Source organism: Eumetopias jubatus, unplaced genomic scaffold, assembly GCF_037043125.1.
Source record: "Eumetopias jubatus isolate StellerSeaLion01/CBP00866 unplaced genomic scaffold, mEumJub1_p1.0 scaffold_3, whole genome shotgun sequence".
Lineage (NCBI taxonomy): Eukaryota > Metazoa > Chordata > Mammalia > Carnivora > Otariidae > Eumetopias > Eumetopias jubatus.
Window position 1 is genome coordinate 120,883,631 of NW_028274809.1, and position 21,585 is coordinate 120,905,215.

At 38.8% G+C, this 21,585-nt stretch overlaps 1 protein-coding gene across 4 annotated transcripts in view; it reads right to left on the reverse strand.

The window, feature by feature from the left end:
- Positions 1 to 462: 462 nt before the first annotated feature.
- The window catches only part of LNX2 (ligand of numb-protein X 2), a 79,510-nt gene continuing 58,387 nt past the window's right edge, over positions 463 to 21,585 (reverse strand). For all 4 annotated transcript variants that reach the window (XM_028104721.2, XM_028104717.2, XM_028104714.2 and 1 more), the window contains 7 exons: positions 21,130 to 21,329; positions 15,823 to 16,191; positions 12,385 to 12,525; positions 8,804 to 8,981; positions 5,792 to 6,023; positions 2,749 to 2,907; positions 463 to 910 (listed from right to left, as the gene is read on the reverse strand). In XM_028104721.2, the coding sequence (XP_027960522.1) occupies positions 775 to 910; positions 2,749 to 2,907; positions 5,792 to 6,023; positions 8,804 to 8,981; positions 12,385 to 12,525; positions 15,823 to 16,191; positions 21,130 to 21,329 (1,415 nt within the window). In that variant the 3' untranslated portion in view covers positions 463 to 774. The remainder of the gene's footprint in view (positions 911 to 2,748; positions 2,908 to 5,791; positions 6,024 to 8,803; positions 8,982 to 12,384; positions 12,526 to 15,822; positions 16,192 to 21,129; positions 21,330 to 21,585) is intronic.

A 21,585-nucleotide genomic window follows, 5' to 3' on the forward strand; every position in this document is an offset into this window, starting at 1 on the left:
GAATCTTTAATGCTTCTGGACTTCTGCAAGTAAGTGTGGCTTTTACCATCTCCAGCACTAAACTATAGTTACTTCCCAAATGCCTCTGTCAATGGAAAACGTGACCTTTGATTATCTAGTATTCTAATTAATGGTACATTATTCTTTAAAAAGCTCTTTAGTAGTGTGAGACTTCTGTCTTCAGCATCTATGAGTACTAAGAAATTAAAGGAGAAACAAAACAGTCAGAAATATCACTTTATAAACAGTATGAAGTTTTGAAATGTTGGCACTGATGGGGAGAAAACGGGGAAGGGCTTCCGCTAAACTGAAGTACATCTTCATCCGTTCATGGCGCCGGCTGCACCAGGGGCAGCGAATGGCACAGCTGCGGGCTCCATCGGCCCGCGCGCTGGGACGCGAGCTCACTCTGTGATTCGGGCGGGAAAACCAAGGACCAGACCCCCCCCCCCCCCCGCCCCGTCCTCTAAGCCAGCTGGCTAGATCGCAGCCTGTGCGCACTTCTTTCATTATTTTAGGTCACATTCTGACGATGGAGAGTCTGATTTTTGAAAATACGAGCTTACAAGGGTTAGTGGAAGACCAAGCTAAAAGAAACGTGGCTAACTGGAGGAAAGCCGTTTTACTAATAACAAAAGGACAATCTCAGTGGTTTTGGGCCCTGCAAACACCAGCTGTGTCTGTAGCTCCTAAACAGAAACACAATCCAACGAAAGGGGTTTCTTTCCAAAGCCTAAAAAAGGAAGATGTTCGACTCACAACTGATTTCAAATCCTACACCAGGCTTCCAGGCCAGCAGGTAACTGTCAGAGTGACTTTGTTCCTCTGCTCCTTCAACATGGGAACTAGTGCGGAGTGGCTCATGCCCACCGTTGACAGGCCGTTGACGGCTACGATCATATCTCCACATCTGGCCAAAGACAAACAGAAACGGGCTGTTAACTATCTTCACGCAATTAGAAAACATTATCCTAATGGAGATTTGTTTAGCACGAAATTCACAGCTTCACTTAAGCATCAGCTGTCAATGATGAGGGTATATTTTCTACTTTGCAAGACATCTGGGGCAATTTTTAAGCCTGTATTGGCCTTCCCTTGCCAGTCACGGGGCACCCCTGGGCCCACCCCTCTTCTAACTGCTGGGTGATTTTGAGGGCAAGCAAAATAATTTTCATGTAAGCTTAAGCAAAATGTAATTAGGAGAATAAATGTGCTGGCTCTTTAAGAAATACTAAATAATGCATTCGGAGGGGGTTGCTTATTATTTTGATGGTTCTTTCCCTGTTCATTCTTAAAACTCATACATTTGAGGGTTCAATTACGTTGAGAATAAGACCCACACCTCCTCTTCTCTCAGCTGCTGCTGCTTGCTGTCCTGACAGGATTATCATAAATGGATGATAAATCTGAAGGCCTTTCTCTCCTTTATGATTTTTGCTCTTTAGTTTGTAATAGCAATATGCTATTTTATTGTTAGCTACTTCAATTTTTTTGGAAGTAGGTGGAATGCAGATTATAAATTAATTAACTGAGACCCAGATTGGTTGAGTAACTCAGCTAAGAGAATGGTTAATTCATTTCCCCCCTACTCTTTCCACCTAAAATACTGATTTTTTTCACCCATCTCTGTCAATGTAGTAAGACTGATCGGGAGCATACTGACCCTGATCAACTTTTCACAAGACTATTCGGATGGCACTTTGTCTTTGTGATCAGTATACACTCTCCATTTGTGTGGCACTCTAATATGTCAAGTTACTTTTTAAGAATTGGCTCTTCCATCAAAAAACCAAGCACTAAGACCTTACACTAATCCATTTCCTCTCTGTTTGTAGAATCTCTTGATCTAACACCTCTTTCTTCTCCCAGTGCCTGAGCTTTGATAAAGGAAAGAGGCTGCATGAGGTTGGCTGAGGACTTCCTGCCCAGAAGAGGGGTAAACAGCCCAGGCTCTGGAGAGAGAGTCCTGGGTGTGAACTGCAGTCAACCATTTCCAGCTATTTGACTTTGGGGAAGTTTCTTTATCTTTCTGAGACTTAGTTATCTCGTGTATCAAACAGGAATAGCAATGACAACACTAACCTCCCAGGGCTATTAAGAAGATTCAATAATACAATCCCAAGCATTTAGCACTGTGCCTGGCAGCTCTCACACATTCATTCATCAAATATTTATTGAGACCTTACTATTTACACAAGGCACTGTTACGCTGGCCAGGAATGTAACAATAAATGCAACAAAGCCCCCCACCCCAACATCCCTTCATGGAGCTTGCATAAATATAATGTTAGGTAGACATAAGTGCTGTGGAGAAAAACGAGCAGAGTCATCTAATGACAGGACTAGACCTAAAGGGTGTGTGTGGAATGACTGCTCAGAGCTAGCTGTCGTATCTCAATGTGTTGAATCAGATGACTCAGGTTTGGTCCCTGTTATTAGATTAGCAAAATAGAACTATCAGCTGCAAGATGGTCAAAGTGATGCTTCAGTCGAGATCTGGCTGGCACATTGTTTCTGTAAAGAGCCAGTTAGTAAACAAGTATTTCAGTCTTTGTGAACCACATGGCCTCTGTCACAATGACTCAACACTGCCACTGTGGCTCACAGGCAGCCACGGAGGATGTGTAAGCAGACGAATGCAGCCACGTTCCAGGAAAACTTTATTTACAAGGAAGGACAAAGGCTGGGTCAAGATTGTGTCCATCACAATAAACATAAATCACATTATCTGATTATCACAAGACTCACTTTAATCTTCCATCATAATAAGCAGGAGTCCCCAAGACGATGGTTTTAATGAAGAAAGGCTGATTGGTGTGGTTCTCTTCATATCCACCAACAATACTAAAGCCCCAACTTCCCAAGTAGCTTCTTCGTAAAACTATATCATGGCAGCTATGAAGGGCACTATAACAAACACAAAGATCAAGAAAAAATTAATGGGGAGGCTTTTATACCCTGTTCACCTTTGTTGTAACTCCATACTTACCACTGCTGGGAAACGAAAAAGGGCTACTTTATTTCCTTCTGAACACATTATTCTGACAACCCATTTTCTAGCAGACTCAGTCCTAGGTAGACTGGAATTTCTCCAACATTTTTTGGTCTTCTTTTCCCAAGTGAACACACACACACACACACACACACACACACACCCACACACCCACAGAGCTAAACACGCCTGGTTACAAGTTACACCACAGAAAGTCGTATAAAATGGTTCTGTGCCTACGTTTGCCCTCTGCACTGTCAACAATGTCCTCAATTCGGATATCCATCTGTATCTACAGAGTTTGTATCTACAAAATGGTGGTACAGAAGGGATCCAGTCCTGCTAATCTCAGCACTAAAATGAAAGAAAGGTAGAAAACTTTCTTTTTAATCTATGTGAGGAGTTATTTGTTGTTCTTTCCTCCTTCCCTTAAAATGCACTCATGTTAAGGGAGACAACTGACAAAATAGAGAACTCAATCTAGACAACACTAATGAAAATCATCTCTTCCTTCCCCCCTCCCCTTTTTTATTTTTAACCAGGGACACTGAGATGCTTCAGTTAAAATGCCACTGTCAGTTGGAAGATGTGACACGTCAGAGTTCGATGAATAAAAACTTAAAAATAAAAACAGAAAAAACCCCCACCTAAATGATATAGAAAAAACCTCTCTTTATATGAAAGAAGTCTCTTTCATTTTTAGAGGAAATTGGATCTAGTCATCTAAGGCAAGGTTTCCTGTTTTTAATCTATTAAAAAGATTTCTTAATTCTGTAAGCGATATACGAAATGCTAGAACTTTTAATCTGGTCCAGTTTCTTAGCTCACCGATAAGAAAGGGCTTTTAAAAAGGCTTCTGGCATAGAGCAGGGTCCCAGGCATTAGCCTGGTATTTTAGAGACGATACAGATTATTTTCATGATTCTGAATCTTCTGCAAAAAACAATCAAAACAACACAACACAAAGCAAGTAACTGTTTTGTCTGGTACACCCCTAGCCAACTGCAGAGGAAGAACCTCCCTTTTCAGAAAGAGCAGAGCTGCTACCCTGTGTGATGTGAAACCTGCTTGAAGGAGGTTTCTGACACGTGGCCCTTCTGACATGTGGTTGTGAATACAGGTCTGCACATAACAGAAGACCCCCCAAGACTCCACAGAATAGTGACCGTTGATTGACAGATACTCTTTCGATACAGGTGGACCCCAAAACAGATTTTACTATCCCGTGTATTTTTCATCTGAAATATTCATTAGTCTTCCTGGTACACCTGAAAATGCTCTGAAGACAAGAGGTAAAGAGCTGACCACAAAGCTAGCCTGGAATACGAGATAACGAGAACCAGATAAGAAGCCCCAGCGCGGCACAGCGCCAGTGTCTGCCTGGCCACCAGCAGCCGTGCGCATGTGCAAGGCCACTGCACAGCAGGGGAGACCACTTCTCACCCACTAGTGTGGGAGGGGGCCTTCCTGACACGCTAGGTTTCAAGTGACAGGTCAATGTATTGGGCTGAGTACTTAACAAGATCAATGAGTTCCCTCTGATGGCTGACATCTCACCATTAGGTAGCATGTCTGCAGTTTCTTAGCAACCGTTTGAATCGATCCCTACAGGTCCCTGAGACATGAATTCTATTACAGTTTTAGGCCTTTTTGGTCTTTTTCAACCAAGAGGACAAGTCAGAAAGTTAGATGATTGACAAATGAATTCCATTCATCCTTGCTTTCTCTGCTACTCTTTATGTGAAAGTACTTTTCTTTAGTAAATCATATAGAACTATACAAATGCTAGTTACTACAAATTACATCCAAATGAAGCTAGATGGCTCAGAAACTGGCATTCCTATTGTATATTTTTATTTTAAAAAATCAGTCATTTTCATACTTGGCTCAGAGTCAAAATGTTTCATCATAGTTCAGTTTTAGGATTCCTCTACACATTAAGAATCTAAAGTGATCTGGAAACAAAGACAGTAATACACATTCTTCCTATCTCAATACCAAATTATACAACCCTCAGGAGGTTGCAAACACTTTCATGACCAGACAATGACCACTTGCAGAATGTATTGGCAGGTGACAGTCCCGAAGCAGTGAACTCTTCACTAAGGTCACGGTGAGGGGCACCTATTCTTGAACACCAATGGTTTGGCTTAAATGTCCAATAAAAACCGAGTTTTACAACCTGCCTTTTTAGGGAGAATTAAAAAGATTAAGAAAGGGGTTTTAGAAAAGCTTCTGGAGTAGGGAAAGGCCACACACTTTGACCTGGTTTTTCTGGTGAAAAGTGCACATGAAGTCTAAGCATGTATCGGAATGCATGGTGGTAAATGACAGCTTTTCTAAAGCAAGAGACTGAACATGGCTGGTCCACTTGAGAACCTTAATAGGAATGGACAGAACAGCTTTATTCATTTTTACAAACAGATATAGTAAGTCTTTTTAGCCTAGTTCTTATTATTAAACTTAACTTACATTTTTTAAGAATGTTTTAATTTTTTAAAAATTAAAAAAAAATTTTTTTTTAAAAACTCATGACCCTGAGATCAAGACCTGAGCTGAGATCCTGAGTTGGATGCTTAACTGATTGATTCACCTAGGCACCCCTTAAATTTACCTTTTAAAATATAATATTCTAAGAAAAAAATACCACTTTCTTTTGTAACTTGATATGCCATTGCCACTTTTATCTCTGACTAGGGCCTTCCCCCCGCCCCCCAGATGAGTGAATTTACCATGTTACACACTGAGAAAGGTTGTCACTACGATTATTCCATGAAACCACCAAAACGTTGTCAGTACCTTGGAAGCCCAAGCCACATGACCCATGATGGGGACCAGCTGGCGTCATATTCATTCTCACTGAAGGTGCCGGGCTGCTCTTCAGTGGCCTGGGATGCCTCCTCGACAATCTGGACCTCAAGTGCTTTCAGGACAACAGCAGGGGATGCGGCACTGGCTTTCAGCATAGCAACGGCCTCACTATGACTTAAATTGGTCAAATCAATGCCATTGATATTCAGCAGTATATCACCTGTCCAAATGAACAAACAAGAAAAATGAGATGAGCTACCAAGTCATTATCTTCCCTGTACATCTGTTATTTGTAATTTTTTCACTTCTCTGTCATTGTTACGATACCAAAGGAAAATCCAATTCATGGAAAACATTCCAAAACAACTCAAAACCTTAAGATAATTTCATCATATACAGGAAAAAGTGTGGCTTGAGGCACTGTGATTCGACAGGAAGTCCAAATCATTAGACCTAATTTTGCTATGTGCAGGACCTGGGCATGTTCATTTCTCTTCTTTGGGCTTCAGTGATTTCTATAGTTCTTCTCTGCTCAAAAATTATTTGATCCTTTGCTCTTAGAAATGAATTTGTAATATATCCTGTCTTATAGTTACACAGTTTTATACATAAAGATAGCCCTACATAGTTTGCTCAGCGCTAACATATCAGAATACTTAAAGAGAAGAGATCCTTGGGCCCACACAAAGAAATGAAACTTGTGATTTGAACATCTTCTCTTGCTTGAGGAAGAAAAAAAAGTGTTTGTTGCCCTGCCAAGTAATATAATAAAAAAAGGGCAACGAGGATTATGTAAAAGGTTAGGAAGGAAAAGTTTAGTTTTGTAGGTACCAAGAAAACCTATGGAAAGTTCTTCTCTCCCAATTCATCACTTATTTTTCAGATTATGAAAACAAAACATTCTCATTGCAGAAAACCTGGAAAACAAAATTACCCTAAATTCCACAATTGGGCAAATAACATTTTTTAAAAAAAAATTGCAGCCTTATGAAGGTATAATTCATATACCACTCATTCCACTCATTTTAAAGTATACAACTTTTGGTTTTTAGTACAAACACATTGTTGTGTAACCGTCACACATCATTTTTAGATCCCTCCCCCCAAGAACCCTGTATTCACTAGCAGTCACTTCCCATCTTGCTGCACACCCCCCGCCCCCAGCCCTGAGCAAACTTGAACTATTCTACTTTATGTCTCTACAGATTTGCCTATTCTGGACATTTCATATCAATGCAACCAAACATGGTCTTTTGTGACTGGCTTCTTTCACTTAGCATAATCTTTTCAAGGTTTATCCATACAGTAGCTTGTGTTAATACTTCATTCCTTTTTTTTTTTTTTTTTTTTAAATACTTCACCCCTTTTTACGGCCAAATAACATCCATTGCATGGACATAATACATCATGTTGATCCATCCATCAGGTAGTGGACATATGGATGATTTCTACTTTTTGACTATTATGAAAAATAATGTATAAGTTTTTGGGTGAGATGTACATTTTCATCTCTCTAGGAACAGAATTGCTGGGTCATGTGGTGACCCTGATTTTAACTTTTTGAGGAACCGCTAAACTGTTATCCAAAACAGTTGGACCATTTTATGTTCCCACTGGCAATGTCTGAGAGTTTCAATTTCTCCACATCTTTGCTAATATTACAATATTACTGTCTTTTTTATAATATTCATCCTACTGTGTATGAAGTGGTTTTGACGTGCATTTTCCTAATATCTAATGACACTGAGCATCTTTTCATGTGATTTTTGGCTGTTTGTGTATCTTCTTTGGAGTAATGTCTATTCAGATCCTTTGCTCACTGAAAAACTGGGTTATCGGTCTTTTTTATTACTGAATTGTAAGAATTCTTTATGTACTCTAGATAGGAGTCCTTCATTAGATATAACGATCTGCAACTATACCCTTCCATTCTGTGGGTTATCTTTTCACTTTCACTATCTTTTTGCTTTCTTGGTGGTGTCCTTGGTAGCACAAAAATTTGTGATTTTGATGAAGTCCAGTCTATCTATTTTCTTTACTGTGTTGCATGTGTCTTGATGTCATATCTAAGAAAACCGACTAATCCATTACCTAATCCAAGGTCATGAGGTTTTATGCTTGTGTTTTTTTCTAAAAGTCTTAACTCTTACTTTTTTTTTTTAAGATTTTATTTATTTGAGAGAGAGAGAGAGAATGAGAGATAGCACGAGAGGGAAGAGGGTCAGAGGGAGAAGCCGACTCCCTGCTGAGCAGGGAGCCCAATGCGGGACTCGATCCTGGGACTCCAGGATCATAACCTGAGCCGAAGGCAGTCGTTTAACCAACTGAGCCACCCAGGTGCCCCTTAACTCTTACTTTTAGGTCTTGGATCCACTCTAAGTTAATTTTTATATACTATGGGAGGTAGGGATCCAACTTCATTCTTAGAAAAATAGCTTTTAAGACTCACTTTCCCATATGAACAAACCAAGTGTATGGAGAAAGCTCTTTTCACTACTACCACCCCTACCTCTACAAATTGTACAGTACTGGTGGGGGGTGGGGTGGGGCAGGGAATGTGAAATTATGAGTGAGTTAATCCCTAAAACTGTATCTTTTTATTAAGATTGTCTTCCACTCTACCTCTTCTGTGAGATAAAGTACATAGGTACTTTATCATGTAAGCAACATCTGTTATTTTAGTGAGATAGTCCTTTAGAGTATCCAGTCTGCCAGGATGTGAGAAGTGTTAAATCTTTTAGAGGGTCTTTTCCAACAGAAAATAATCCAATGATCTGAGTAAACATTAGAAAATAATGGAGACATCATCAAACTGCCGCAACTTTCCTTCACATTAGGCGTTTTTCTACCTTACAGAGAGGTTTACACTTATATATGAAGGGACATTTTAAAGGATTAAAAAAAGTCATGTTTTAATAGAAAACTTTCTAGATACTTATTTTTTCAAACATGAGCTGAACGCAGGGAGATGTGGTGAACCTGGTCCCGGCCCTGTCTTACCTCTCCTGACGCGGCCGTCACGTGCAAGGCAGCCATGAGGTGGCACGCTGGTCACAAAGATGGGCAGCTCACCACTCTTACTCCCTCGGCCCCCAGCCACTGTCATTCCCAGGGACTCGTGTGGTTCCTTCTTTACCGTAATGTGTTTTTCTTGGCACGTAACACACTGGCTAAGATCCTAACACATGAGAGGAAAATTTATTGGATAATACATAATACACAGCTGAAGTAAAGTAAAGGAAACTGAAGGAAAAAGTACCATGACAATGATGAAGTCATTTTTAAAATCACTTACTATAGAAGTAATACACAGTTCTTCGTGGTACAAACACTACATCAAACACTGGGGATCACAATGTCAAACTTTGGACTGCTGTATTTTCATATGACTATTTATGGAACGGAAAAATCTCAGGACTGCTGACATACGGAAGTCAAGATAAAAGAAGCACACCATTTGTATAACTATCTTGGGCTCCAAGATATGATTCATTCTACCAAAGTAAATAATGAATTTATTCTGAATGCATTCTGATTCTGAAGACAAGCCAATTAATTTTATTTCCATCTCTGTCCTCTGTTCTTTGAAAGAAATGCTGACAGAATAGTACAAAAGTAAAGTGCGGATTTCATTAACTTCCAGAAAAAAGCTACAGATCTCTCTTCTGTTTCTTACTCATGAGGATTATCAGAATGCTCAATCATGAAACAGGTGCAAAGTGATCTTCAAAACCTTCATGGAAAGCTACAAAGATATGAAGTAACTCAATTTTTTAAAAAGTTAATGAAGAGAAAAAATTCCCAACAAACTATGTTCTCAGGAAAAAGCAATTTTTACTGACATTTATTGTTGCTACTTATGGAAACACTCCTAGAAGAAAAGGAGAATTTAAAACATCACCTTTCTTTTTAATTAGAATGCAATAAAAAACAAGGTGTACATATGCAACATCAACATTAAAACAGCAACAGTAACTACCATGTATTGAAGATTTACTATATGTGTAAAGTGAATGGCTTTACATGCATTATTTCGTTTTAATCTTCACAATGGTCCTGAATGTAAATCCTATTGTTGGCCCCATTTTACAGATGAGGGAACAGCCTTAGAAAGATCATGTGATTTGCCCCACATTATACAGCTATATGTGACTACACTCGGATTTGAACTGATTCAAGTTAAAAAAAAATTACATACACACACCTATGCAGTATGTGTATATACATATACATGTATTCATATATGGTTTGTGTATGTTCATATAGCACGATGCACTATGTATATACTGGTTATACGCATCCACACTACAAGGGCACTATCCCATTAAATGGAACAATGGAAGTTAATATCTCAAAAGGTTCCTAACACTTATCAACTGTAAGAGCGTACTGTAGATAATAAGATAACTTTAAAATGATTAACAATATCAACAACAGAATTGTAACATTTCCTTTAGTGACACTACTTCAGAGCGGACAGGTACCTATCTGTTAATCAAGCCCTGGAGCTGCAGGAGCATCTGCTCTTCTCTGGTCCTGGAACCCATACTCTTAAAATTTTATTAAGGTAACTACTTATTGTCAACATCCTAGAGTTCCCAGAATTTTGACCTCGTAGAAAACCTGTAAACGGCTAAAGGTGGTATGCTAGCCTTATGACATCTATGTTAGCATCCTGCAAATCTGGGCAAGACCCATGTTATTATGAAGACAATCCAGGTAAACTCAGTGGTGAGTACATTTATTTCAACAGTTTTGGCTGTCAGGTATTTAATCAATTAGAGGCAGTTGTTTTATTCCTCTATTTGGCTGAGAAGTATGCATTTTAGCCAAACTTCACAGATTACACTTGGTACGCTTCACGGAAACTTCTAAGGGCTTAACACCGCATGAATGTTTATCCAAGCAGTTACGCAGAGGCTTACTAGTACACTAATGTGCACTTTAATTTTTAACAATGATTATCCTCTGAACAGATTGTTTTGGTGAATCTGTGTTTGTTTTCCCTAGGAGACCTTTATTTTTCTAAATCAGGACTTGGCATAACAAATGCTGTATGTTAACACTAAATTGTTAAATTAACGCTTAAAAGTACATTTCTTGTGGTTGTTCCAACCAATCAGGTTTGTAGAGTACCTAGAAGAATTCAGCATTGCTATTTAAAACACTGCCACATAAAATTAAAGAATAAGAATTAGTAAAAAGAAAAATATATGTGCCTAAAACAAATAAAATGACATAAACAGTTCTCTATATGAATGTTGAAATGATTAAGTAGTTTTTAAAATGTCTTAAAATTGTAGTGTCTTCGGACCCCCATATTTCAAATTACTGTAGAATTCACTGATATAAAAGATTCAATGATCAACTTTTGCCTCACATTGTAATTCGTTAGGAATATGTGTATATACGTAACTTGTAAAGCAAGGACCAGCTATGTGAAACAATAACCACTTTTCATAGCCATCATTGTGAAAGCAAAATTAGAGGTTTCCTTCACACATTTCATCTTCTGTTCAAAATTAACAAGTTTGTGGTTATAATTTCTTAGAAGTATTAACTGAACCTAAGATCAGTGACAAGTCTATACTTCAGCTCAGAAAACCAGATAAACCCAATGGGCCAAAAATACTTGTGCCTTTAAGCGATGCATTCTTGGGCACCTGTGACATTCCAGAGGTACTCTTTCAAACTGTACTTACATTAAGAAGCCACTTTAAGCTAAATATGAGCTTCTAAAGTTATTCTCAAGTAAAATTAAATTGCTTTACTAAATAAAAACTTATTTATTGGTCAACTTAAAAACTATAGGAAGTTTCCTATGTGCAATTTTCACACAGTTGGTAAACAGCATTGCTTTAAAATGTCTGGCCTAGTGGAAGTTGAGTTCAAATGAAAGATCAAATGAAGTAAATAATACTGAGAACACAGTAAAGTACCACTGTTTTTGATTTCTACATCTAAAGTGAGACAGCATCAAAATTCTCAGCACAGATAAATGACCTAAGAATATATTATAAAAGTGGTGAAAGAGTAAAGATGCAGAAAACGCTCAACATAAGGGAATTTAAAATGATTTAGGGTAGTATTCCTATAAGCTATAACATAAAGAGAAATGCTTTACATGCTTTGCATGTACCTATCAGAATGTATGATTTATGCTTAATATTCACATAGAGAATTCTGTTGTTGTAGGCAACCTGCCCAACTGCTAAGTATGGACTTTTCGATCATTGTCTTCATTATGCTTTTTCAATCACACAACCAATTGTTACATTTGAATGAGCAAACCAAGATAAATCCCACTTTAAAGAAGGACCAAACAAAGAAGTTTTTCTAGAAGATCAAACACTTCTCATCAATCACCTGGCAGAGGGACCTTCTTACTAAGAAACCACCCCTACTGGCTGAGGAACTGAGACTGTACAGTGACTCTCCAGGTAGCCAAATACACATTTCACATCCCAAACACTTGAGTTCATCTTTTCCAACAGAGTAACAGCCCTCATTTAAATCTTACCAGCTTGTAACAAGGACCCTTGAGGGTAGATGAATGAAAACATGCAAACACAATGCCTCACCTTATGTGAGCTGGGTCTGTTGTTATACAGCGGCTGTGCATGATGCTGGCTGCTACTCTGAGCTCCTGTGTCTCGGACAGGGTTACCAGGCTGGGATTTCCCTGGTCTAGCAATTGTTAAATCCACCCTCTCTCCACTAGCCTAGAGAAAACACACATACATAACCACCAGTCATTAATAATGCTTCTCACTTAGAAGATTATAGAGAGTATAATTTTCAGTGCACTTATCATCTCTGTACCAGAGCCTCACCTGAGTGGTGACTGCAGGCACCTGCTGGGTGGGGGCGGGAGGGGGGAGTTCATTTCAGGAGCTAATACTTTAAAACTTCTGCAGTTAAAACACCCAACACAGGCCTCTTGGGTAGGCCTTCCCTAACCCTGGAAATACCAAGGACATAACCAAAGCAAAGCAGTCGAAGGGTAATTGGAGGGTAACTGTCTTTTCGTTCTTCTTTCCCCTGCAAGACTGACCTTAGCACTGAGACAAAGAGAGCAAAGGAAAGAAGATAAAAGGAAGAACTGGTTCAAAACTGGATTAGAATCCTTTGTGACTTCTGAAATAAATTCCAGGGTGGCTACTTTGAGAGTGATAATCAATGAAAATATGTACAGCTTTGTTTCTGCTTGCTACAGGTTTAAATTAAAAATAGGGTATCAGCTTAAACAGTCCTGAAAAGAATGGTAACAACGGTCCTGTAAAACAAGATTAGTATTTATGTACATTGCATACTGTGTGCGTATATATATCACATACGTGCACACACACACAAATGTTATGTTAAATTATTTTGGAGGTTATGACTACCACCTTGAATTTAGAGGTCCATTATCTGTATTTATAGATCTATATTTGAAACACAGATTCACATCTATTGTATTTTTTAAAGCTATTTTATCTTTGCTTTTAATGTACAGGCCTGATCTATTTGATGCTGATTCTTGGTCATGACTACAAGTTCCCAAGTTTACTATTAATTCCTACGGTAAAATCTGACAGCTTGCTTTCAAGAAGCTATTGTGGAAAGTAGAACCCTCCCCCATGATGATAGTCAATAATGTTAAGAAATCACTCCATTTTCAGTTCTCAAGTTGGAAAATGAGTGAAAACCAATTTTTTTAAAAAGATTTTATTTATTTATTTGAGAGAGAGAGAGAGAGAGAGAGAGAGAGCAGGGTGGAGGGGCGGAGGGAGAGGGAGAAGGCAGCTCCCCGCTGAGCAAGGAGCCCAATGTGGGGCTCGATCCCAGGAGTGACCTGAGCCAAAGGCAGCCGCTTAACTGACTGAGCCACCCAGGGGCCCAAGTGATAACCAATCTTAAGGCCCTATTAAAAATCATTTACTTATTCAAACATTTCATTAAACTAGTTTCAGATAATTCTTCAAAATAACTGAAAGAGTAACACTACACATGCGGCCAGAGTCTGGGGACTTGATCTAACAGGTAAATGCCAAAGTAGAACATTTAGAATCCTGATATTTGAGATCCTGACACTTCCAATTATTAGATCACACAGTGTGAAGCGTGAGGAGCCCCTTTGTGATCTCATTTCAATGTACAGAATTGTTTGCTTTATTGCATAACACTCACCAGCACCAAATACTCTATAATCAGTAATTGAGCTTTATTGGAAGGTCACTGCTTATGCAAACCCATTAACATTAACAAACAAATCCCTGATCTTTCTTGATTTCCTGAAAGACAAAATTCTGGGCGCATGATAGAAGTGGACATATAAGCTTTAAACGATGGTTCTACATTTCGGTTTAGGCTAGTTTTAAATAGCACATCTAACACTTCAGGGTTTCAAATACAACAAAAGAATTCTGTTAAAGTCAAGATTTTTAAAAATGCAGGATGCCTAAATGACAATACCTGTACTTCATAAAAAAGTGGTATGCCCTACTGCTGGGAGTATATATTGTTATGATCTTTCTAGAGGGAAGTTAAGCAAAATGTCTTAAACTTGAAAACAAAACGTTAAAGTCTGTCAATAGGGGAATGATTAAGTAAGCTTTAGTACAACATGCCTCCTACACAGCTCTATCATGATGAGTCTATTTTCAGGGTAAGAAGTCCACAACACTGCTGACATAAAGAAAGGTTGGCAAACTGAGAATCTGCAAGATGAGTGCATGTGTAAGTATCTACGTAAATATGTACCTATTTATTTGCAGTCCTCTACAGAAAAATGTAACGATGTTCTCCAAAATATTAACATCAGTTTCTTATGGAGTTTAGATTGAATGTGATTTTAACTTTCTTCTTTATTTTCTGTATTTTGTCTTCATTAGTCTCCTTTTTAGACATGCAGTACGTGTTACTTTTAGAATCTAAAACAGTTAAGATTTAGTTTTTTTCACAAAGAAACAACTTGAGCAATACATAATATTTGATATTATATATATTATGAGGTATCTGTATCCTCTTTTTTTAAATCTCAAGTCTGTGACATGAGACCAATGCCTGAATCTCCCTCCTAATACAATATGGCTACCGGGTGTGTGTGTGCGCGCGTGTGTGTGCGTGCGCATGTGTATTATGGTTATAATGAACCAAAAATTTGTGAAAAGGAGTAAGTTAAATGGGATTGAGACTTGGGTTTTCTTATACAGTAGCTTAAATCTTCACTGTTATTCAATTCTGTCTACTATACACATTTCTCAGTGACTATCGACCTACTTTAATTCCTGATGCTCGATTATGTTAATGCTTGGTTTCCTTTATGTAAGAGTGTTTTCTTGTGCTTACTTAAAAACACAAAACAAAACAAAAAACCACACACATCTTTGTTTCAACCTTATCTCTGTAGGAGATACCCATCTCGTTAAATGCTGTGTCAGGTTACAGAACTGGAAGATCTGCTCTGGATGATTTTCTACTTTATATTAATGCTCTTATTGAAAAAAATTTTTCTAATAATAACAGTATATATACTGTAAGAACACAAGTTATGATGTGTTTGAAATGCTCTGAAAGCTTTATAAAAAAGGCACTATAAAGAGTTATTCTTAATAAAAAATTATCTCCCCCCACTTGTATGAAGCTGAAGCAGAGAGGGAAAATTACGAAAGTAAGGTAAGAACTTTGGAGCCACAGCTCCTTCAAGCTTTGCTTATCTCACCTGTTAAATGTGGACACCCCCGTTTTTATGTCTGGGCCTAGGCGGAGCCCAGGGAGCAAATGAAAAACCCATGTGAAAATGTGGAGCCTTCACTCTATGTAAAGAGCAAGGCTGAACATCCACAGGGATACAGTTTTCCAGAAAGGATTCTACCTGTAATGAAGTTATACTATTGTGCATTTTGAAGGATTTGGGAGCCATGTTTGATTTCCCGATGAAATATCAAATATCCTTGGGATTCTCATGTTATGAAAACAGACATCAATATACAGTAATAAAGGTTGAGCATTTGGAATGAACATCTGGCATGTACCTGAATGATCTGGGCGGCAAGCTCAGGGGTCCCGTGCTTCAGGTCATGTCCATTGATGGCGAGCACTCGGTCATTGCTGCTCAGCCTTCCGTCCTGTGCAGCCAGCCCCCCCTCCAACAGGTCAAGAATAAAAACGCCTGCCTCATCGGTCCTTCGTACGAGTTTAATGCCAAGCTGTTCACCAGAGTCCCGTTTGTGAAGGACCACGTGGAAGACCTCTTCCCGTGGAGAGCTCCCATCGGAGTGGCTGTACGTCCGGTTCCCAAAGCGCCTCTCTCGCAGCACAGTAAGGTGCAGCGTGGTGCAGGGCTGGGAGAGGGCGGCTCTGGCATAGTTGTGAGATACATTGCTGATGTTACAGTTGTTGACCTGGAAGACAAGAATTATGACCAAAGTGTGACGATCTTTTATTTTCTCAACTTGTAGAAATGCTTATACACCATTTCCAAAAGAAACTAACTTTGGAAAATGACATACAGTCATTATTTATAAAGAAAAGCACTCCAAAGATGTTTTAAAATACACAGTTCCTAAGCTTCACTCAAAATGACTAGCATGAAGTAGAGAATGACAGCATCTCAGGCTTCAGTGATAGTGTTGAATCACAGTCCTTGGTTCTGCCACGTACTAGCGGGACGGATGTCCGAGTGTCTGTCCCCTTGGAGGTGAGATGGGTTTACTCTCCACTTCACGGGACCAGGAGGAGAATGCAGAGACAGCAACAGCATATGGCAAGGGCTAATGAAATACTAGTTCTAGTAGAATAGAAACTGAAGTTCTATTGGATTGAAGTGGCTTTTCCAAATGAAAAACACTTAAGCTGGAAAAAATACACTGAGTTTTATTTTAAGGACATTCCAGGTACACAACCTGATCTCAGATCAGTGATTTTTTACTTCAAAGAAAAGCAGGTAATTACAGTTTCACTCTAAGTGTTCAGCACTCAAGTGTAATATCTAATACAATAAGCGTAACTCAGTACTCACAGAACATTTATTTACTAAACCTTATGGCCCTAAAATGAGTACAGTGACTGACCCTGGACATGTAACATCACTAAGAAAATACACCCAGCTTCCATTATTCACCTAGTCAGAGGAAGGGGCTGGCACAATTCTTAGTATTTATCACAATTAGAATTCCTCTCTTCGTCTGTCTGAAACAACAGTGAGGGTAAAATCAACATTCTCCGAGCATTGGTTATGTGGCAGGCTCTGGGTTAGGTGTTTGTGATCACCCAAATCCTTCAATCTTTTTCACATGAATCTATGTTAAGGAAGGCCTTCCCCCTTCCTATTCATCTAGGGTTGATGGTTTTGAGCACTAGTAACTTGAATTTTGTTGATTTGGGCCTGTTGACATCTTTTAAAATTCAGGCATCAAATATCATAGATATCACACACAGACTTGCTATTCTCCTAAGTTTGCAACATCTGTGCGTTTGGTCGCCATCCAAATCCTTGATTAAAAAGTTGAATAACACAGGGTCAAGAACAGAACTTCAAGACGGATTCTAAAAAACCAGCCTGACATGGATTTGTTAGTCAAAACTCATCATTTCTGGTTATTCAGCTAAAAAGCCACTTATTTCTAGGTTTTTATTTTTCTATCTTAAATTCTCATCTATCAAATGACTTTACAAACATCTGGCTGGAATCCAGCGATAGCCACGTGCAAGTATGTAGCTTTATATCATCTTTGTGATGTGGGTTGTGGAATACCCTACAATTAGAAGATCTTCCCTTCACAAATGCGCGGTTGCCAGTGAAACTCAGAGAAAGCAGAGACCAAATAAAATACTGTTTCTAGATTTTGTAAAAATAGCACCAACATAGTAAACTCTACCAAATCTTTAGCTAAATATATTTTGTACCAATGCAGTCAAGACATGACTGCAATTCTTTTCCTTCAAAACCAAAAGGGAATAAATCGCTGACAACTCAGATCACACTGACAGTACCTTTTTTTTTTAATTATGTTATGTTAATCACCACACATTACATCATCAGTTTTTGATGTAGTGTTCCATGATTCATTGTTTGTGTATAACACCCAGTGCTCCATGCAGAAGGTGCCCTCTTTAATACCCATCACCAGGCTAACCCATCCTCCCATCCCCCTCCCCTCTAGAACCCTCAGTTTGTTTGAAAATATCTACTCTTAATAATGTTCTAAAATTTATATTATTTTTAATAGTGATATTGATGTAATCTCTTACAGTATTTTACTCTTCAAACTGCTCAAAATGCTGCACAGCAAAAGGCCCTGAGGGTATATGGTTCTCCTTTTCAAAGAAGTTATTTAATAGAGTAACGTGTATGCGTGTGTGCGTGTGTGCGTGTGTGTGTGTGTGTGTGTGTGTGTGTGTGTGTGTATCAGGCAGAAAAACCAAAGCTACACATTGTTACTACATTTAGTTTGCTAAACTAAAAGCACAGGCTAGCTAGCTCTTTCGTCTGTAAATAAACCATTTTAATGACTCTAAGGTATTTTCAAATTGGCTCACAGCATTATTTATGCAGCTTATACAAAGTGGAAGATAACCAGGTAGTAAAAAAAATACCAAGTAGCCTTCTTTCCAAGTGTTTCCTTCTGAATGACCATAAATACTTCATATTTGGACAAGTGGTGTGGCTTTACTTATTGGCTCCAGCATACCAGCCAAAGGCCAATGAGAGAAGTCAGGCCCACAACAGGAGAGACCCTTTGTGAATTCACTAATCAGGTTATGTGCTCATAGTTTTCTTATCAATTTGAAAACATTAAACTGGATTTAAGATTGCCGTTATTAGAGTTATTAATACGTATGCCTCCATAAACAATAATAATGCACTGGAATTTCTACAATGCAGATTTATAGCTTTGAGCTAATTCCCCAAATTACAGCCAATAATTTCAGATAATTAGATTTTTATTTGAGGTATATGGATTCAGTTATGTTATTAAACAATTCTTGTTATTAAACAATTCTCCAGAGCAGACCGGTAAAAAAGCCTACAGACAAAATACATTAGCAAACAAAACCCGAAAACTAACCTCAATTATACTCAAAGAAATGCAAACAAGAACAAAGCATTTATTTTTACCTTTAAAATTCAGAAAAAGAATGAGAAATGTGTAAAAACGTTAATATCTAAAGCTGGCACACTGCTGGTAGCAAAGAACAAAACACAAAAAAACAAACGTATATTCAAATTATAGCTAGAAAGGCCAGAAGTGGAGAAAAAAAGAACACTATGTAAGCTGCAGAAAGGGCAATCTGGTTCTTTTGGCCTTGGCCACCAGGGTGTCAAAATACAGGGCAAGGTGTCCAGAGAGCTGTGCCAACCTCACGCAACCAGAGTACTAACATCATAAAATGACAGCAAACACAGTAATGCCGTAAGTAGCTAGCTGTGGCTGGATCAGAAACTGGATTTTATATAAGCTGGATTAGTTATGCTTCCTGTATTCTCCTATTTCCTCTTAGGATTTAGTAAAGAACAAAACACTGGAAGTTCAGTCTGTGTCAGCCAGACTAAGTGCAATGAAGGAGGGGAGTGTTGAAGTGGAAATAATATACTGCAAGAGGCAGAATACAGATGGGAATGCAAAGCCAGGAGCCCCGAAAGGAAAGGTCAATCCTTGCTGCTCTGGGAACTTAGTCTTTTTTCCCCATCTGGACATTTCTTTTGAAGAGCTAAAAATCCTAGAGGTTCTAAGTTTTGTTTTAATGAGGGAGACGGCTATTCCCGATAGGATATTATATCCAAATCCACTCTTTTATTGATTCAGCAAATATTTCCTGGGCACTTACTCCAGGCACAGCACAGTGGGAGGTCTGTACCATAATATGTACCATTAAGGTGGCGGCAATCACCATAGAAAGACAGTGCATTTGAATACTCTGTGATTGATTATGTGTGAAGTGGTGAAGAGAAAAGCAAGGAATGCTGTCGGTACCTAAAGTGAGGAGAGGTCTGAACAGGTGAAAATGGCAGGGCAGGGCTTTCAGGATGAATGTGGCGAAGCTGCAGCACAGTGGGGACAGGCTGGAACGTGGGAATAAGCTGTTTGGAGGGAAGCAAGGAGATTGCTAGGTCTGGTTTCTCTGCTAGATTATAAATTCCATGAGTGCAGGGGCTGCTTTCTGCTCTTAATTATACCCTCAGCTCCGAGCACCATGCCTATGACGTTTCAGCAATACACAAATGGCTATGGCTGAAAGTAAAAGCAAGGGTTAAGGTTGAGGTGACAGACCACAGACGACCCTATTAGATTAATCAGTCTAGACTTGATCCTCTGGTCAAATCTTCCCAAGGAAAGCAGAGTCACAGCTGTATTAATCTGGCAATGGTCGTGCCGGATTTCAGAGCAGAGAGCAGGGAGGCAGGGATGTTGACTCTACTGGGTTAGACGTGAAGCAGTGAGGGCACAGACCAGAGAGGTGGCAGGGAAAACGGAAGGGGTGAATACCAACAGACGGTGAAAGAGGCAAGAGTCCTTGAGCTTGGGTTCCTAGAAGACATCTTTTCTCATTCATGACTATTTCTTCTCTCCTAAATATCCATTTTTTTTTTTTAACTTCAAGTATCACACTTATCTGGGTCGTATATGCAGGCCAATTTTCACATAAACTCTCGTCCTGTATAGTAAAATTCTGGCCATCCCCACCCCCTCAGTGTCAACATGCCCTCTACTATAACAGTATCTTGTCCTAAGCTAGTTCTTTTGTTGGAGTAGCTTTTTCTCCTTAAAGAGAAGAGGGAGAGGGTAGCATCAAGGGTTAGTGCAGAGTCAGGTTGTTTGGGTGGAGGAGAACAAATTTGAGAGCCACAGCCAACAAGAGGTGGCCATGATTTCTAAATTCTATCTTAAGTTCAATGGTATAAGTTTTAAGTAACTTGTGCTGCATGATCTGTCTTTTCTAGATTACAGTAATCAGTGTAGAGAAGGATAAGTTAGACAATGAAGCTAACTGATGGATGGTACACTGGATTAGGGATACAGCCAAGGCGACAAGAGAATTTAGCAGTGAAGGTGGCCCTGAAATAGCCAACCAAGCCAGGAAGAATCCAGCTGGCCCAAAGAGCCAAGCACTGAGTTACACGTGGGATCAAATTTAAGATAGGGAGGAAAAAAATACATTCCATGTGTTTGGGGAAATAGGAGAAATTACAGATAAATTCTGATCTGTTTTGCATATAAAAAACAGTAAAACTTACCTTTATATAATTCAGGTTCTGCAGTACCACAATTTCCTAAGTTTTAAATTTATGAATAAGAGCAAAGAAGATGCAAGTTAACAAAATAATTTAAAATTGATACCTGAAGAATCTGATCTCCAGCAAGGAGTCTTCCGTCTCTGGCGATTACCCCATCCCGATAGACTTCCTGGATAACAATGTTAATCAGTGGCGTTTCATTGCCGCCCACAATGCTAATTCCTAACTGAATATAAGGATTAGACCGGTGAATTTCAATGGTCGTAATTTCGCCTTCCGGTAAACTAACTGGCTGTTGTGTAGCTGCCAAGTTAAAAATGAGAGAGAGAAAAATAGATGGAAAGAACAACATTTTATATTTTGATTATCTTCAGGTAAGTAAGTTATCATCTATCATTAGTGATCACCTTATGTTAATAGATGATTAATAACAAAGCAATACCACTGGATAAGAAAAACAGAATGACAAAAAACATCTATAGGTTAAGATTACCAAAACACTTCCTCTTCTAAAGGTAATCAGTAAATAACCAACAAATAACCACTATGTATCAGATCA